Here is a 20658-nt window from a genome sequence, read left to right as displayed (position 1 = left end):
GCTGTATACCATGGTGCTGTACTGAATACCATGTGGTGCTGTGCTATATACCATGGTGCTGTGCTGAATACCATGTGGGGCTGTGCTGCATACCATGGGGCTGTGCTGTATACCATGTGGGGCTGTGCTGTATACCATGGTGCTGTGCTGAATACCACGTGGTGCTGTGCTATATACCATGTGGTGCTGTGCTATATATCATGTGCGGCTGTGCTATCTACCATGTGGTGCTTTGCTATCTACCATGGTGCTGTGCTATATACCATGTGGTGCTGTGCTATATACCATGTGGGGCTGTGCTGTATAACATGGTGCTGTGCTGTATACCATGTGGTGCTTTGCTATCTACCATGGTGCTGTGCTATCTACCATGGTGCTGTGCTATATACCATGTGGGGCTGTGCTATATACCATGTGGGGCTGTGCTGTATACCATGTGTGGCTGTGTATATACTATGTGGTGCTGTGCTGTATACCATGTGGTGCTTTGCTATCTACCATGGTGCTGTGCTATATACCATGTGGTGCTGTGCTATATACCATGTGGTGCTGTGCTAAATACTATGGTGCTGTGCTATATACCATGTGTGGCTGTGCTAAATACTATGTGGTGCTGTGCTATATACCATGTGGGGCTGTGCTGTATACTGTGCGGGGGTCACTGAGAGGGAATCATACTGTGCAGGGGTCACTGAGAGGGAATCATACTGTGCAGGGGTCACTGAGAGGGAATCATACTGTGCAGGGGTCAGTGAGAGGGAATCATACTGTGCAGGGGTCAGTGAGAGGGAATCATACTGTGCAGGGGTCACTGAGAGGGAATCATACTGTGCAGGGGTCAGTGAGAGGGAATCATACTGTGCAGGGGTCACTGAGAGGGAATCATACTGTGCAGGGGTCACTGAGAGGGAATCATACTGTGCAGGGGTCACTGAGAGGGAATCATACTGTGCAGGGGTCACTGAGAGGGAATCATACTGTGCAGGGGTCACTGAGAGGGAATCATACTGTGCAGGGGTCAGTGAGAGGGAATCATACTGTGCAGGGGTCACTGAGAGGGAATCATTCTGTGCGGGGGTCACTGAGAGGGAATCATACTGTGCAGGGGTCACTGAGAGGGAATCATACTGTGCAGGGGTCACTGAGAGGGAATCATACTGTGCAGGGGTCACTGAGAGGGAATCATACTGTGCAGGGGTCACTGAGAGGGAATCATTCTGTGCAGGTCATACTGTACTGAGCCTGCCTGCCTGTGATCTGTAGTCCCACACGTGGCGCAGGCGCAGTGCTCATCCCTACACAGTGCTAGTTCAGGGCTATTACTGATGACAATAACAATACACGAGGCCGCACACGCCCGAGCTGTGCAGGGAGGACGCCGTTACCAAGGTGATGACACTGTGGGTGGAGCCTCGCGACGTTCCCGGCATGCCGCAGCTCTTCGGCCGGCGGCCCCGCCTCCTCTTCTGACAGTGACCATGGCGCCGGTGTACAGCAAGTACCTGACTGTCCGCAACTCCTCCGCTGCCGGGGCGGCGCTATTCCTGCTGTACCTGCTGAGCAAGCGGCGGAGAGCGAACGGGTGAGAACGGCGGGGAGGCGAGGCCTGAGGCGGGCGGGAGAGAGGCTGACAGCTGCGGGCACGGAGCAGGCTCAGGCCGAGGGTCTCCTGTCTGTGTCATTGAGAGCCCCGGCTGCTCCTCCGCGTATTGCTGGGATTTGTAGTGCTTCCCGTGTACTGCTGGGGCGTGCAGTCCTCATGCACCCCTCTAATAGTGTGTGTTCCCCCTGAATTGTAAGAAGCCCCCGGAGATGTCCTTATCAATATGTCAGTGACCACAGTGCAGCCAAAACCGCTCAGCTGCTGCCCGGGAAAGGTCCCGACAACCTGGGGACGAGCGGATCCAGTGATGAGTTGTCGGGGGCTATGAGGAGTCACCTGTACAGATAGGAGAGGAGGAGCTGAGATTCCTGATGTGCAGGTGGCGGCACTGACAGCGGGTATATAGGTGACTGCACTGACAGCGGGTATATAGGTGGCTGCACTGACAGCGGGTATATAGGTGACTGCACTGACAGCGGGTATATAGGTGGCGGCACTGACAGCGGGTATATAGGTGGTGGTGATACTGACAGCGGGTATATAGGTGGCGGCACTGACAGCGGGTATATAGGTGGCGGCACTGACAGCGGGTATATAGGTGGCGGCACTGACAGCGGGTATATAGGTGGCGGCGATACTGACAGCGGGTATATAGGTGGCGGCGATACTGACAGCGGGTATATAGGTGATAACACTGACAGCGGGTCTATAGGTGGCGGCACTGACAGCTGGTCTATAGGTGGCGGCACTGACAGCGGGTATATAGGTGATGGCACTGACAGCGGGTATATAGGTGGCGGCGATACTGACAGCGGGTATATAGGTGGTGGTGATACTGACAGCGGGTATATAGGTGGCGGCACTGACAGCGGGTATATAGGTGATGGCACTGACAGCGGGTCTATAGGTGGCGGCGATACTGACAGCGGGTCTATAGGTGGCGGCGATACTGACAGCGGGTATATAGGTGGCGGCGATACTGACAGCGGGTCTATAGGTGGCGGCGATACTGACAGCGGGTCTATAGGTGGCGGCGATACTGACAGCGGGTCTATAGGTGGCGGCACTGACAGCGGGTCTATAGGTGGCGGCACTGACAGCGGGTCTATAGGTGGCGGCACTGACAGCGGGTCTATAGGTGGCGGCACTGACAGCGGGTCTATAGGTGGCGGCACTGACAGCGGGTCTATAGGTGGCGGCACTGACAGCGGGTCTATAGGTGGCGGCACTGACAGCGGGTCTATAGGTGGTGGCGGCACTGACAGCGGGTATATAGGTGGCGGCACTGACAGCGGGTCTATAGGTGATAACACTGACAGCGGGTCTATAGGTGATAACACTGACAGCGGGTCTATAGGTGATAACACTGACAGCGGGTATATAGGTGGCGGCACTGACAGCGGGTATATAGGTGGCGGCACTGACAGCGGGTATATAGGTGGCGGCACTGACAGCGGGTCTATAGGTGGCGACACTGACAGCGGGTCTATAGGTGGCGGCGGCACTGACAGCGGGTCTAGGTGGCGGCACTGACAGCGGGTCTATAGGTGGCGGCACTGACAGCGGGTCTATAGGTGGCGGCACTGACAGCGGGTCTATAGGTGATAACACTGACAGCGGGTCTATAGGTGGCGGCACTGACAGCGGGTATATAGGTGGCGGCACTGACAGCGGGTATATAGGTGGCGGCACTGACAGCGGGTATATAGGTGGCGGCACTGACAGCGGGTATATAGGTGGCGGCACTGACAGCGGGTATATAGGTGGCGGCACTGACAGCGGGTATATAGGTGGCGGCACTGACAGCGGGTATATAGGTGGCGGCACTGACAGCGGGTATATAGGTGGCGGCACTGACAGCGGGTATATAGGTGGCGGCACTGACAGCGGGTATATAGGTGGCGGCACTGACAGCGGGTATATAGGTGGCGGCACTGACAGCGGGTATATAGGTGGCGGCACTGACAGCGGGTATATAGGTGGCGGCACTGACAGCGGGTATATAGGTGGCGGCACTGACAGCGGGTATATAGGTGGCGGCACTGACAGCGGGTATATAGGTGGCGGCACTGACAGCGGGTATATAGGTGGCGGCACTGACAGCGGGTATATAGGTGGCGGCACTGACAGTCGGTATATAGGTGATGCTGGCACGGACAGTGGGTATATAGATGGTGGCACTGACAGCAGGTATATAGGTGATAACACTGACAGCGGGTATATAGGTGGTTGTACCTGCAGCGGGTATATAGGTGACGGCACTGACAGCGGGTATATAGGTGGTGGTGGCACTGACAGTGGTTATATAGGTGGTGGTGGCACTGACAGTGGGTATATAGGTGGTGACACTGGCAGCAAGTATATAGGTGGTGGTGGCACTGACAGCGGGTATATAGGTGGTGGTGGCACTGACAGCGGGTATATAGGTGGTGGTGGCACTGACAGTGGGTATATAGGTGGTGACACTGGCAGCAAGTATATAGGTGGTGGTGGCACTGACAGCGGGTAGGTATATAGGTGGTGGTGGCACTGACAGCAGGTATATAGGTGGTGGTGGCACTGACAGCGGATATATAGGTGGTGATGACACTGACAGCGGGTATATAGGTGGTGGCGGTGGGACTGACAGCTGTTATATGCGTGGCAGGAGGTGGCACTGACATCGGGTATAAACTGTAGGTGATGGCATTGACAGCGGGTATATAGATGGTGGCGGTGGGACTGACAGCTGGTATATAGGTGGTGGCAGCACTGACAGCTGGTATATAGGTGGCAGGTGGTGGCACTGACAGCGGGTATACAGAGTGGCGGCTGTGTAGTGTATCCATAGGGCAGTGCTGGAGAGATTCTTCCCCTGATAAGTAGTTGTGCTGAATCCTTTATTGTAACCTTTGTATCTTGCCAGCGATATCCAGGTGTCGTGTGATAATCTCTGCACATTGCCCCTGATGGCACGTTTCTACTGTGTCAGCACTTGGCAGTTCTTGTCCCGTGTAGCCGGTTCGTGATCGGTGTATCCGGCGCGGCGTCACCCTGCGGAAATTGTACATGGACATCCCCCCCAGCAGACCCGCAGGGTGTGCACGTACCAGAAAGCCACATTCTCACCAGGAGGATTTGCTGCTTTTTCCCCTCTGCGTGGCTCCGTTGGGCGCGTAATGTCGTTCTCCTCATTGGGCCTTTTTTTTTAGCTGCAGACTCTGACCTGCGAGAGTTCTCGAACTCCGTAAAATGTCGATTTCTCTTGCGGTAATTATGCAGTTGATGAATGTGGATTTTCCCAATAGACTTGAGCGAGAAGTGGAAAAGCTACAGGTTTAAGAAAAAAAATAAAAGCCTATACCGTTCTGTAGCGGAAACGCTTGTAATCCGCACCTGACTTTATGAGTAAAGTTTTATCAAAGCCAAGTAACAGGAACAGCAGCCGAACCGAAGCCGGTTGAGGCCATGTTCACATTTATGGTATCTGCTGTTTTTTTTTCTGCTAAGTGGATGATATCTCGTGACTGCTGCAGCCAATCGCTGAGCTCAGTTGATCGGCTGCACCGGTCATGTGATGTCGTTACATCTTCCCCTTTTGCAGCCATATTAAAAATACTTACATTTGGTGCAGCAGGGGGGTTGTGTTTCTGATTTTTTTTTTAATTTACAGGAAGCCTTTGCCATAAAACAGAATTGAAACCAGAAATCCCCTTTAATGGATTTTCTTTCATGTTACTTGGCCACCATGTAATGCTACATTTCACCTGCCGGTAGTGATCCCCCCCCCCCATGGGGATCCGCTGATCATAACGGCAACTTTACCGGTCATTCCGCTGATATTCTGATGGAAGATCCGCCGCATTAAAATGCGCTGCGTTTTGCAGACGCAGCAGTGAACGTGCATTAATCGATCTCTGTGACGTGTGTCCGCAGTGTTTGTTGCCCAGCACTGCGGTCGTGAGATCCACCGCATGATATCCATGCATGGTTCCTGACCTCCCTGGGAACCTTGGCAGGACATAACCGCTCATTATCACAGGTTTCTGTGCCCGCTGCCTGTATACACAGCATAGTCTGTAATTATGGGATTACACGTGCAAAGAATCCAAAAGCACTGGCGATCTCACAATAGGGACCACGTCGACGTTACATCATGCGCTCGCCTCGGTTTCCTCTGCTGACACCCTTGTGGCACAACAGGAATTGTGTGCAAAATGTCTCTGCAGAGAGGAAGAGGACTAGAACTCCGATGCCCCCATCGGAAGTCACAGGCCCTAGGAATTGTATGGTAATAAGTTGTATAAGTTATTACTAATAAGGCTTTGGTCGGGTTGTGAAACAGTGAAGGTGAATACACGTATGGAAGGGGTGAGGCAGACTTTCTGGGGTAAGAGACACTACTTTATTACATTTTAAAGACATTGGGTCACCATAAATAAACATAAGCTGGTATGTAGGGTGGGTTTCCTAAATATTGATTTTTTTTTTTTTTAAATTAGTTTTAATATTGGGCAAAACCACGAAGGAACCGTTTCCAGCTGTTACTGCGTCTTGACCTGTATTTTATTATTTTCTTAAATTTTTTTTTACAACCTGCTGAGTTGTAGATTTGCAAAAACTGGAGGCCCAGAAGTGGTAGACCACAATGAGCTCTAAGGTTCCCAAAAGGGCACCCTCGAGGTGGAGGCTATGCTTCCATAAGAAAACTATATGCTCGGGTAGTTTAAAAGATTGTCCACTGATGAATCAGATGGTGATCATCAATGTTCTGTCTGAGCGGACGTCCGTTCTTCTGAAGTCGTGTGATACAATAATGTCACTCCATCTACCTGGGCAAGTTTGCACAGGGTGGGCCATTTATATGGATAGACCTGGGTGGGTCATTTATAGAGCTGGATCCAAAATGGCCGCCATGGTCACCACCCGTCTCGAAAAGTTTCCCCCCTCCCATATACTAATGTGCCACAAACAGGAAGTTGATATCACTGACCGTCCCCATGTTATTTCGGTGTATCCATATAAATGGCCCGCCCTGTAGTTACAGTCTACTTATTTTGTAATTCTGCCAATTTACGTCTGGCGTTATTCTGAGCTGAATTCATAATTCTGCTGGCTTCAGCGTTGGAGCGCTGACATTGTACCTTGACGGCCTAATATCTGTACAGATCAGTCTTGTCAGTTCGGTAATATATTTTCAAAAGTAAAGTGTGGAATTGTGAATGCTCCTTCCTAGAGTAAAAGGTCTAACTCCGGATACATAAGCCCCATGAAGAAGCTAAAGCGAAACGCGTTAGTGGTGAGTGAGACTTTCACTTTTTATGGGGGATGCTATGTGTAGACTCCCTTCCGGTGGTATAGTAATTTTTATTAACCTGTTCCACATAGATTTTGGTGCTAGTTGTATTTTCTCTTGGGTATTTATCATACATTATTATAATTATGTAACAACGGCCGCCGCTAAGCCCCGCCCCCTGTCGCGCCTCCGCCGGTAGCTCCGCCTCCGGGCACATGACGCTGCATGCGTCCCCTATCTTTATCACTGAGGACGCAGGCCGTGCGCAGTATGCGTTTGACGGTGCGCCGAGCACAACCAAATTGCAAAAGGTTGCGTTTGGCAGGACGCAGGTGCCGCCAAAACGCATACTGCGCACGGCCTGCGTCCTGAGTGATAAAGATAGGGAACGCATGCAGCGTCATGTGCCCGGAGGCGGAGCTACCGGCGGAGGCGCGGCAGGGGGCGGGGCTTAGCGGTGGCCGAGCGCAAGCCGACGCTGCGGCCTTTAACGCAAATGTGAAACCGGCCTTAGGGATCTTTTTTGATCTCTTAAAATACATCACTGTTTAGTATATATTATATACAGTATTTTTTAATTCTTTTTTTTAGAAGGCTCATGGGGTATTTTTCTGCTTTGCGGGATTTCACTCCATTTCTTGATGGGTGTTTGTATTTTTGTGTAGACTGCGGTATATCTAGAACAGTGTAATATTGTTCTATTGTGTGCAAACTTCTTAAAGTTGATCATAATAAAAATAGGTAATTTTTTATGACATGGGAACTTGTAGATAAAAGTATTCAGAATTGAGAGTCCTCGAAGGTTGATACCTTTTAATGGCTAACTGAAAAGATGGTAACACATTGCAAGCTTTCGAGACTACTCAGGTCTCTTCATCAGGCAAAGACTAATACAACATCTGAACAATCACATATTTATACACAAAACAGCACAGAAATAACGCAATAGATAAGACAAGTGATGTGAAGCAGAATTGTCATTATGGGAGAGGGATAAACATAAATATTGGACCAGTTCATAGATAAGGAGTCTGGATGTTTTATTGTCCTCTGATTGGGGTCTCCTAATGTGTTGTGATGCCCCCACAAGGTCTTAGGAGCAAATTCCTTAATTGATGTAAAAAGACATAAATCCATGCGACACATTCATTCCAGCATTGAGAGTGTCAAAGGTCGTCAGTGAAATCAGTTTTCGTTTTCTTCCTTTGGATTGTACAGCATGGCGGTGGATTTTTATTTTGCTTTGTGGATAATTACAGTAGCCATTCATGTCTTTTTAAGAAATAAGCTGATTTACAAAAAGTAGAATTCCTAACCCAGTGCTGGAGACTAGGACAAAGGATCCACTATGCGAGAAAGAACAGTTCCCATTGTGTTTTCTTGGAGACGTGAAATCTGAGGACTCAACAATTGTTCATGAGAAGTTCTCCCTGTGAAGGTTTCAGGCTTTTTTGGAGTTGGTTATAGGTACAGGTTACCCCCCAATAACATGGGTGACATTGACCAAACAACCACCTTATTTATTCCATAATGTTTTTATTCTATTATGTAATTTTTTACTTTCGTGATAAACTTTGTTGGAAGCATTTTTTTTAATTTTTTTGTGGTCGGCTGTTATTGGTTCTAAGAAATAGGTAGAAAAAGCTACTGATCACACACACACACAGGGATCACCACATCAAGTACAAATTTTATTGCAGAAAGACAACACCATAGATAAAAACATTAAAAGTCATAAAAATGACACATAGAACACACAGGGCCCATAATAGACATCACTACATTTTTTAGAGAATGGCGGGAGTACCGTGTGGCTACGTCTAAGTGATTGAAGCAATTTTTTTTAATCTTTGAAAGCTCCTCAAGGCTTTTTCAGGCTTGGTTATTAAGGAATTAAATGTTGTCCTATGAATAAAGTACATTTTAATTAATGGATCTTGGAATAATAAGTTCAACATTTGGATGTGTTTAAAAAAGAATGTTCCTGTGCTGATAATCTTATGAATGTGCCCCTATGTACTGTGTAATGGCTGTGTCGGACCATTCAGAGCTGCACAAGCTAATGGTCAGCATATACTACAGCTCCTGGCCAAAGGAGATAGCATGTCACATATGATAAGTGAGTATTCTACTTTGAGGTAACACATTTCCCTGCCTGTTTATCACAGGAGTGAATATCTGCTGCATCAGCATCCTTTTGTGCTCATTATAAATCAAATCCGTGACATATAACCTCAGCAACTGGTGGAGCCTTCTACATCACTGACTTGATTTATGATGAGCTCACAGGACTGGTCATGCGCAGAAGCAATCACTCCTGTGATATAACAGGCAGGGAAATGTGTCACCTCATCAGCTGCAAGTCCCTGTTTTTTTTTTTTGTCTGTATAGTCACTTAGCGCAAGTCGCTTCTGCTATCTCCTTAGGAGCTGTAGTAGTGCTGACCATAAACTAGAGCAGCTCTGCACGGTCAGACACAGCCATTACACAGTAGAGGCACATTTATAAGATTATCTCAACACAGGAACATTTTTTTGTTTAAACCTATGCATTTATGGAAATTATGGTTCCAAGAGCTGTTGATTAAAGAAGAACTCCTCCTATCAAAGTTTTTATCATAATATATTGCAGTCATCATATTATGTTATATAGTACTGTGTACTTACAATTGCTCATTTAGCCTTTCTACGCAGCTAATTCTTCTCTTTTCTCTGCTGTATGTAGAAACAGGAAGTCGTCTTCCCAGCATTCCCTTCTTCAGCACCTGACCCAGCTGCTCCCTCCTCACCCCTACTGGGGACATTTTCAGTGATGACTCATGCAGGGAAAATTGACCTCCTGTTTCTACATAGAGCTTAGAAGGATTCAGATAGTCAGTATTTAATCATGTGATATTATAGATCTAATGGAAAAGAGAAGAATTATCTGGGTAGAAAGGAAAATTGTAAGTACACAGTGCTATATAATGTCACCACTGCAATATACAGTGGGTATATATAAAAAAAAATATATGGGCGCCACACAGCTCTCCCGAGTCAATGGTCCGAAACCAGTAGTGTAAACCGCACGACGAGGAGGTGACGGTCTCCTATTTCTGACCTCATTTCTCAACCAGGGGCGAGACGTTATCAAGGCCTTTTTATCTGAGCCTGTTCAACGTGCTGATGTCGCCTTATGTTGCTAACTAGGTGTGACGGAGGAGACGGCATGGCCTCAGTAAGGCAAAGGTTACAACCGCGTGAGCGTTCATAAAGTTTCTGTACCGCCGTAGTGTGTATAAAGGTGAGATGACAGTCATAGGGTTTGTTTACATCACACTATGGACGGCACTGGCGTATACCGTCTCTGTGGTTGTCCGCCTGATTGTGCAGCGTTCAGCCCACATTTATTAATGGCTGTCCCTTCTAGAAGTATTTTAACTCCCTTGGTTTAAAATAATTAAATCCGCTGTTTACAGGCTTTGATCTCACGATGACAGCATACAGGACCGCTGCAGCCAATCACTTGGATCAGCCGTGATGCAAAGCTAGTCCGCACAATCTCGTATCGCAGATTTGAACCAAGCATAATCCTACTACCTTTACACCGATTTCTAAGATTTAAAGGGGATTTTGTAGGGCAAATGAATGTTCCAGTGACCAAAGGGGAATTGTTATTTATGCCATTACCCCCAATATATTTTTGAAGGGTCACTAAATAGAAATCTGTCATTTAAGAAGCAAGTGTATTCCTTAGGAAGGAACTGGAGATCCGGTAAATCCTTGACTTCTGCCTGTTACCTACAGCTTTATGGATGGAGCCTGATGACTCATTGGTAGCATATGGCAGTGTTGTGTCACCCCGCGCTCCGCATTAATAATTCAGGGCTTTTACCTGCAGCCTGCCAAGATAACAGGTGCAATGCACACAAGACAGTTTACTATGCTTATTTTGAAAGAAACATACTTTATTTGAGGATAAAGAATAAATATTCTGCAATTAGGAAAAGATTACATTGTAACATTATTTCAATATACTTTCAACTTCCTGATCGATAATATCGTCATCCAAATCTGCTATAAACGGTAGCACGGAAATGACGCTAAAACTATTATCTGATACTTTTGGAATTTTTTTTTGTTAAAAACCACTGGAAATTCAAATGGCATGCATGCGATCATGTGACCACCCTCTCGCCCGGGGGGATACTGGGGAATTGTGACGAAGCGCACATTGCACACTGTCGCGATTTGGCCGTCTGCAGTCACATAGTGTCTGTGGATAGATAGTGAAAAGTTTACATACAGCGTTTTTGATCTTGGCGTTTTTTTTGTAATGATCCTTTAAAGATGAAAGTCTCAAAATAGAGAGCGGGACCCAGACCTGACTGTCTCAACGCCTGGCCATCAGGTGCTAGATAGACTATATGCCCAGCCCAAAATGGGGCAGCCAGGCCCCTGATCTGCCACCTTCTAGGCATGTAGCGAGGTGAACTATAAAGAGTTAGGGATCCTCCTGATCCCGTACACCTTGTCACTGGGGAATGATGTTTGCGCTTTTTTTTATTTAAACAGTGTTATGTAAGCACCCGATATCATTTATATGTACTATTTACTTACTGCAGGGTATTTGCTTATTTTGTTATTATACTAGGTTCTGCCTACATGATAGGCGCCTGATCTCTGGAGATCCCAGAGATGATGAGAACAAGGATCCTGTAGCCCCCGCTTAGAGCGACGGCCGCACATATAGTAATGCTCCATTCATGGTTTATGGGACTGATCATGATGGTGCGCTGTACTGTTATCAGTCCCATAGACAATGAACGGTGCGGGGTCGCACATACCCTCCAGCAGACGCTTCTCTCCCATGTGACGGGTGAAGTACATGTTGTACTTATGTGGATCCATTCCATGGAAGTGTGTAAAGCATGAGATTATACGTGAATCATGTAAGGTGCGGCTTCACACTTGGCTCGGTAACGTGGGCTGGCTGTAACCCTTTGTTGTATCTAGTGATTGCCTGGTTTCCTGCCACTTTGCCCTCACCTCTTCACTTATTTTGCACATTTCACTGGGTTGGAAACACCTTGACCACTCCAACCTCGTGGTTTCCATAGTAAGCGGTACATGTCCCCTACACACAGTCTATAGCTCATTCTCTGGACATCGATCCCCGGTCCCGGGAGTGATGACTTACACTTTCCAAAGTAAGCTCCAAAATGTTCAATTCGTCCACAGTAAACCTGTATTTTCCTTGCCACACCTAATAATGAAGGGTTGCGTTTCTTATTCTAGCCTTACTGATAAATCTTAGCGCCTGGGTGCACAGATTTGCTGACTTGAAAGCTCAGATGTGTCTGTTTCTGACTCTGCAAAGACCCTGCTTATTTAGTATAGCCATCTGGTTTCTCGGACCACCACCGATTGTATGGAGCGTGCACCGTGCTGCTCTTATCAGGGTCTGTGGCATTGAATGGAGAAGCAGGACGCATGCTCGACCCCTTCTCCATGGCAGCAGTGCTGTTATACAGTGAGAGGGAGCAGGGGGCTCAGCGCTCCCATTCTAATGGGGTCCGAGGGAGCAGACATTGATCCTGTGGATAGATTATACATTTCCTTTGTGGGAAAAAAGAAAGTCACTTGTGATCAACCTCCTCTTCAGTGTCGGCTCCCTAAGGCAGTATTCACATGGCAGAACTGTTTGCAGAGAAGCAGTACTCCAGTGCCCGGGGCATAACCCTGCGGGGCGCCATCACAGGCTGTGTACATACGGCATGTGATAGAGAATGCTCGGAGCAGAATGCAACAGCAAAAAACTTAAATATAACTTTTTATATAAATTTGGAGGGACAGGAGAGGCCCAGTGCACTTGAATATGAGCCCTATCATGGCTCCATACCAAACTGAGCTGTAATGTGACCATGTGCATGGCAGATAAGGCATCATGCTCAAGACGGCACTGTGAGATGATTCTGGTCAGCACTGCATGAAGTATTCTCTAAAATTATTACTTGTGGGGGAGAATATCTCTGTAAAATGAGAAACTATGTATTAAATGAAGATAAAGGGGATCTGTCACCATGACAAAAGTGGCAGTTTTTGTGCTAATATTATTCCCACTGCTCCCCTAAGTACTTAATTTTTTTTAGCATCTTTTTAACATGTTTTAGCATTATCTGGGGGGTTCATGGCTTAGGAATATCTAGGTGCCGGATGTTCGGGGGGGGCCGTGGCTCTGGATGTTCGGGGGGGGGGCCGTGGCTCTGGATGTTCGGGGGGGGGGGCGTGGCACTGGATGTTTCGGGGGGGGCGTGGCACTGGATGTTTCGGGGGGGGCGTGGCACTGGATGTTTCGGGGGGGGGCCGTGGCACTGGATGTTCGGGGGGGGCCGTGGCACTGGATTATCGGGGAAGACATGTCTCTCTATTATCTAGGGGGAAGTAGCTCTCTATCTGGGAAGAGAGAGAGACGGATTTTGACTGACGTCAAAAAACAGAAATGTGAAACAGGCCTTATCTGGGGGGGGGGGAGGCCGTGGCACTGGATGTTCGGGGGGGGGCCGTGGCACTGGATGTTCGGGGGGGGGCCGTGGCACTGGATGTTTCGGGGGGGCCGTGGCACTGGATGTTTCGGGGGGGCCGTGGCACTGGATTTTCGGGGGGGCCGTGGCACTGGATTATCGGGGAAGACATGTCTCTCTATTATCTAGGGGGAAGTAGCTCTCTATCTGGGAAGAGAGAGACACGGATTTTGACTGACGTCAAAAAACGGAAATGTGAAACAGGCCTTATCTGGGGGGGGGGGGAGGCCGTGGCACTGGATGTTCGGGGGGGGGGGGGCCGTGGCACTGGATGTTCGGGGGGGCCGTGGCACTGGATTATCGGGGAAGACATGTCTCTCTATTATCTAGGGGGAAGTAGCTCTCTTTCTGGGAAGAGAGAGAGACGGATTTTGACTGACGTCAAAAAACGGAAATGTGAAACAGGCCTTATCGGGGGGGGGGGGGGAGGCCGTGGCACTGGATGTTCTGGGGGGGATGTGGCACTGGATTATCTGGGGGGATGTAGCTCTGTTATCTGGGGGGGGACGTGGCACTGGATTATCTGGGGGGACGTGGCACTGGATTATCTGGGGGGACGTGGCTCTGGATTATCTGGGGGGGATGTGGCTCTCTATTATCTGGTGGAGTGCCGTGGCTCTGGATTATCTGGGGGGACGTGGCACTGGATTATCTGGGGGGACGTGGCTCTGGATTATCTGGGGGGGATGTGGCTCTCTATTATCTGGTGGAGTGCCGTGGCTCTGGATTATCTGGGGCAGGTCTTTAGACTTCCCTGCATTTTTACTCTGAGCATTGCCCCTTTAGTAAGAACTATTGATATTAACACCCAAATGTCGTTGAACCTCTTATCAGAGAAAAGGCGCACTCAGGGGAGTAGTGGAAGTCAAATAAGAGTAGAAGCGCCCACTTTACACCACCTGGTGACGGCTCCTTTTAGACAAAGGGCGACATAACATTCATAGTGTTGGCTTGGATGGCTGCGCTAGAGTTGGATGCGGTGGCAGCGTTCCTGTACAATCTTCGTCATGGTAGGTAAACTTTGCTCCATGACGGGTGTGTTCAGAGGAGGCCAAAGGTTCTTTGACATGTCGGTGTGAAACTAGGTGAAAGAATTTGCCCTGGAGGTGATTACCGTGTTTCCTAGAACGCACCAGACACGCCATCTTTCTTAGCTTTTTTTTTTTTCTTGGAGACCTGTTTGTGTCATTTATGCAGTATTTCTCCCACTACTTTAAAGTGAACATAATGGGTCTGAAACAAATTCACATCCTAAGAAAGTGAAGCAAATGTGAACAGGTGCAAGTAGTGACTGCAGTACATACATAGAAATAGAAGCTGTGTTAAAAAAGGAAAACAAAATCTGTGTGAGCATATCCACTCCTCAGTATAGTAATTGCAGATATGGTTGGATTTAAATGGGTTATCCAGAACTATTATATTTTTTTCCTACGGGCCTAAGAATCCACAAGCCAGTAGTTGCTAACTATCTGGTCACAGACCACTTCAGCCAGCGATTCCACCAGGGCTGTGGAGTCGGTGCTCATTTTGGTGGAGTCGGAGTCGGTATAAAATCGACCGATTCCGACTCCTAAAATATAAAATAAATTGGGTACAGTAGTTCAATGCAGAATGTGCTGAATATTTTTTCATAGGAATTTGGGAAAGTTATGAAATGCCCTATAAATGGCTGTTCTATTCCTGATCTAAGGCTACATTCACACACAGCGTTTTTGCTGCGTTTTTTGTGGATACGTTTTTCAGCTGCAAAAGCTGATCAGATTTTTAAAAAAACGCATCACCTGAAAGGTTTTTGAGCTCATAGATAATGTTTTCAATATCAAAAGCAGATTAGAAATCTGCTCTATCCATTTATCCATATCTGTCTCCATATCTTATCTGTACCAAAAAGAATGAAAGCCGGGTAGCACACAGACTAACACTTCTTGCCAGGCAAAGGAGGAGGAAAGAGCGTCTCAAACATCATTAACAAGATATTTTGTAAGTGACAAAGTTACTGTAACAATGACAGCAGATATGTCTAAAAGACAGCTCCTCCAGCTTGTTGTGAAGGACGGTGTACCATTAACATTATTTGCACTACCAGCTTTTACAGCTCTTAATGGAGAAATGGCCCGCAAACTTGGTGTTTCTCTGGAAAGAGAAAGTATTAGAAAATTAGTGATTGAAGAAGCCCTTAAACAAAGGGAAGATCTTAAAAAGACTCTCAAAAGACGCTTCATGTTTCTTAAAATGGATGCCTGCACACGTCACAGAGTGAACTATTTTGCCATCAATGTTCGATATGTTTGTGACAACAAAAATTGTTACCAACACGCTGGCAGTAAAAGATACTAAAGCTCATCACAGCAGCCAGTTTCTCCAGGCCGTAGTGGAAAAAGTTCTGCAAGATTACGAACTCAAAAAAGAACAGGTTCTTGCTGTTGTAATGGACAATGCTTCACACATAAGTACAATTACACTGATGAATGAGAGTAATGAACAACAGCTAGAGGAACATTTAGGATTCAGTATGTTTGAGATGGAAGGCCACAGTGCTGTTCATGTATCTGAGGAACAAACAGATATTACTACAGAAGAACAGCAAAATTATATTGTAGAAATAGATGATCTTGTTGAAGCTGCTTCAAAACACTTTCCTATTCATCACATGCGCTGCGTTGTGCACACGCTGCAGTTGGCAATAAGAGTTGGTCTGCAAGAGGGACATGCTGGAAATCTGATTGGAAAAGTGAGGAAATTGGTTATTGCTGCCAGAACCCCTAAAATTGATTCCATCTTGAAGAGATGTGCTGGAAAAGGGCAATTGTTGATCAACTAAAACCGTTTCTTATAGATATGGCGAACCCTCAGGTAACCCTAAATGAAGGTCAGTGGACACAGGTGGCTGAATTGAAGGAATTGCTTAATCACCCATTTACCGTGACTAAAAAATTACAAGCTGAGGATTTAACTCCTGGCATTTTCACGAGGGAGCGGAAGAACTTGCTATTTTGCTGTTTAATCGCAGATCGCATTTCTGCTTCAATGAAGCGGAGAGAGACACAGCTATTGGAAAATAACATTTTTCTGGCAGCTGTTTATGTGGACCCAAGTCATCGTATACTGCTTGATGATTAACAGCTTACTAAAGGAAAAGAAACTCTGACTGAGGTAGCAGTTAGGATGAGTGGCCTGCAGGAGTACTGCCAGGTGCAAGAGGACTCTGGTCCTGACAGTGCTACTGCTGCCATATCTTCATCCTCATCAGATGAGGAGTTTGACTTTGACAAGTATTTGGATGACATGGAGCAGGCAAAGTGTTGCCGCAAGGAAAAAGATTTCACTCTGTCTCCTATAGCAGGAGATTGACCATATTTCAGCAAAATGTTTCACTTGTTCTCAAAGAAATAGAAAAATTCAACCGTTCATCAAAACTGACTGTGCATGAGGCAATTCCTTTACACCCGGAAATTGTTAGAGATGTTGCCCATGTGGTTACGGCTTTGCCTCCAACCCAAGTTAATGTAGAGAGGTGTTCTCTAGCCTTAAAATTATTAGGTCAGATTTTAGGTCAACTATGAAGGAGGATCTGATGGAGGCAATTCTATTTCTTAGAACAAATTCATAGACTGCACAAATGTTATTTAGTATCTTTTTTTTGAAAACTGTTTTTTGCCACTTATAGTTTATTACATAGTGTTATATATATATATATATATATATATATATATATATATATATATATATATATATATATATGTGTAATCGATATTACATAGTGTATTACATGTTTGCAATTTATTACAGTTTTTTGTGTTCTAAAGTTGTATTCCAATGAATAGATATTATGTTCTATCTAAATATCTTGATTATTGTATCATAAAAATGATTTAATGTCTGATGTTCACATTGTACTAGAATAAATTTTTCACTTAAATATAAGCAATATATGTGGGAGTTGGAGTCGGTGTAAGGGAAATTGAGGAGTCGGAGTCGCAGGTTTGGCTTAACGACTCCACAGCCCTGGATTCTACGTCTTACGATGACGCCACGTCCTCTTCTCCATCACTAGGGTATTTCTGCCAGTGTCATGCTGATTGACACCTGGCTCCACGTTGCCTGACCGCAGGGAGCCGGCTGTCAATCAGCATGACAGCGGCAGTCACGCACTGTCGACAGAGCGGAAGCAGAAGAGTTGCTCTGTTGACTTGAGGTCACATGAAGGAGCATAATTGTCGGATGGACCACTGCAAGACGCCATCGGGCAGAACAGGCAGGCATTTAGCCACTGCCTGCCCGTGAATTCTTGCCCTCACCTTATTTGCTGGGTGACCAACAATGATCCAACCCAGATGGATCATTATAGCAAAAGTGACTTAGGTCATCCATACAAGAAGCGACTGAGTCTGCCGCAAATTGCAGAAGTTTTCACCAGGGCTGTGGAGTCGGTAAGCCAAACCTGCGACTCCGACTCCGACTCCTCAATTTCCCTTACACCGACTCCGACTCCAACTCCGACTCCGACTCCACGACTCCGACTCCGACTCCCACACATATTGCTTATATTTAAGTGAAAAATTTATTGTAGTACAATGTGAATCTCAGACATTTAATCATTTTTATGATCCAATAATCAAGATGTTTAGATAGAACAGAATATATATTGGTGTACTATCCTGTTTTCATTCTTTTTGGTACAGATACGATATGGATAGACAGATATGGATAAATGGATAGATAGAGCAGATTTCTAATCTGCTTTTGCTATTGAAAACATTATCTATGAGCTCAAAAACCTTTCAGGTGATGCAGTTTTTTAAAAAGATGATCAGCTTTTGCAGCTGAAAAACGTATCCTCAAAAAACACAGGAAAAACGCTGTGTGTGAATGTAGCCTTAGATCAGGAATATAACAGCCATTTATAGGACATTTCATAACTTGAACTTGATGGACCTAGGTCTTGTTTCAGTCTGTGCGACTGTGTAACTAACCTTTTGCTCCTTCTTCTGTAGGAAGAGAAGTGGAAGAACACCAGTCCAGAACAATGAGGTAGAGTCTGCTGTCTGACTTGTTGCTGCCCAAGGGGAATAGACTAGTTGTCACCTGTCATTGAGGCCTCTTTCTGCCTGTGCCTGGAGGTGGGGGGCAAAATCATCAGTAGCTGATCAGCACTAGCAACACCAAATAGCTGACCCATGACTCCTCACAGACATGGATGGGGTAAAAAAAAAACAAAAAAAAACTTTTGAGGTATTTAAACCCCCTAGGTGCCGTTTGCAGTAAATGTTTTTTGTGTGGCCCCGGGTACTAAGCACAGGGACCCGTTCATGCCACTGTGAATCACGTGGGCATAACATTTGTACCCAAGTGATCATTATGACTAAAACTGGCCAGGGTTGGCGATCACTTTGGTCCTGACATATGCCCCAGTAAATGAGAAGTTACTGACACTTTTCTCAGAAAACTATATAACAATCTGCTCATCTTTAGTATTCTTCTGCCTGCAGCAATGAACTATGTGACCGCTTTACCTTCATTACTTCTTCCATTGGTTTTGAATGTACAATCTCATGTTTCTACAGAAAGATGGAAAAAAAGAAAAAGCCGTGGTGGACCGGGTCTTCTTTGCCAGGATTGGCCGCATCTTGAGAATATTGGTTCCCAAAACTTTCTGCAAAGAAGTGAGCATTAGATGTTTCATTTTCCATTTGTGTCTTTCACCATTGCTACTTGTTACTGAATTTGTGTGTTTTTTTTTTTTTTTTTTTACAGGGTGGATATCTGACGCTGATCGCAATCATGCTGGTCGCACGCACATACTGTGACATCTGGATGATTCAGAATGGAACTTTTATTGAAAGGTATTACCGAGCCAACGTTACGCTCCATAGTTTCATGGTCTTTTTTTCAGGAGGCTGTTAATGTGGTTGTCTACCTGATGGCCTACCCATGGCATAGGTCATTAATATCAGATCGGTAGTGTGCGACATCCAGCACTGCCACCGATCAGCCCCTCATCTCCCATAAATCATGAATAATTGCGTGGCATGCTTGCGCGGGCAACTCTTGATTTGGACGGGGCTATTCGGAGCCCTGCTCTTGGGATCATTGGGGTCCCAGTGCTCAAATACACAAGTTAACACCTATCCTTTTGAAAGGTTATATCAATAAATGCTGGAAGTAACCTCTTAGGTCACAAATTGTATATATCTATTTTTTTTTTTTTTTAACCTCTTGAAGGAAATCTAACACTTATCTTTTTTAACATTACAGGTACTAATAATTATTGTACTAATTTTTTTTTTTTAAGTTCATGATTTAAAATGGTTATAACCCTGATTTACACAATAGCTCATTTTCTGACGGCGTTTTCTCTCCCGACCTGTAAAATATTTATGTTGCTTTTGTTGCAGCGGAATCATTAGCAGGAACAGAGACGTTTTCAGGAAGTACTTTTTGCAGTATATGGCTGCAATTCCACTGGTAACACTCTGGGAAAATACCCCGTGCTTTGAGAGCATGGCATATGCTTTGTGGACTGCTGCAAAACCGCGCAGCATGCGACGTGTCGAAAGACAGTTGTGTTTTTAAAAGTCGTTGCTTTTCCGATTATTAAATATTAACACGTCTAATAAAATAATTGCATAAAATATAATTTCAAAGCTCAATTGACACAGGTTTTTTTTTTGTATCATTTTAACAGTATGTGTTTTTTTTTTTTTTTGAGCCCGGTGCTTTAGTCTCATGTAGTAAACCCATATTACATAAATGGCTTTGCTTCCTGCAGAAGCTATGGTCGCGATTCAACAAAGCAATTTCACCAGACTTCTAGAGTAAATTGCTTTGAAAGGTTGCAACAATTTTGAACATCTTGTAGTTGTGCAAAAATTGTGCGACTTTTTCCAAGTTCTACCATCTCCTCCAAAATGGTCAGAGATGGGATGAAGTGGAGCCAAAAAGCTCTTGTAAACTTCACTAAGTAATAAAGTATGCCACATGCTATGATCCATATGGGACAATGGATCTTGTAATAATCTTAGCATGGTTAATGCTACGTATCTGTCAATTGTATGACTGTAGAGCTTTTGCTATTGTTTCCTGTGATCTATATGTTAACACTGTGCATGTGATGGTTTCTAGTGCAATCATTGGCCGCAGCACAAAAGATTTTAAGAAATACCTTCTCAACTTTATCGCCGCCATGCCAGCCGTAAGTTTGCTTTTACTTCAGTATTG

The 20658-nt window shown here is 45.9% G+C and overlaps 1 protein-coding gene across 1 annotated transcript in view; it reads left to right on the top strand.

The window, feature by feature from the left end:
- Window positions 1-1425: 1425 nt before the first annotated feature.
- Window positions 1426-20658, top strand: part of ABCD3 (ATP binding cassette subfamily D member 3) — a 65111-nt gene continuing 45878 nt past the window's right edge. The window contains exons 1-5 of the mRNA XM_073571412.1: window positions 1426-1582; window positions 18435-18471; window positions 19005-19103; window positions 19195-19283; window positions 20563-20632. Coding sequence (XP_073427513.1) covers window positions 1479-1582; window positions 18435-18471; window positions 19005-19103; window positions 19195-19283; window positions 20563-20632 — 399 coding nt within the window. The 5' untranslated portion in view covers window positions 1426-1478. The remainder of the gene's footprint in view (window positions 1583-18434; window positions 18472-19004; window positions 19104-19194; window positions 19284-20562; window positions 20633-20658) is intronic.

The sequence above is a fragment of the Dendrobates tinctorius genome, unplaced genomic scaffold (genome assembly GCF_039654945.1).
Source record: "Dendrobates tinctorius isolate UK_male_01 unplaced genomic scaffold, ASM3965494v1 ptg000029l, whole genome shotgun sequence".
Classification (NCBI taxonomy): Eukaryota; Metazoa; Chordata; class Amphibia; order Anura; family Dendrobatidae; genus Dendrobates; species Dendrobates tinctorius.
This window is presented reverse-complemented; position numbering and strand designations above follow the sequence as displayed.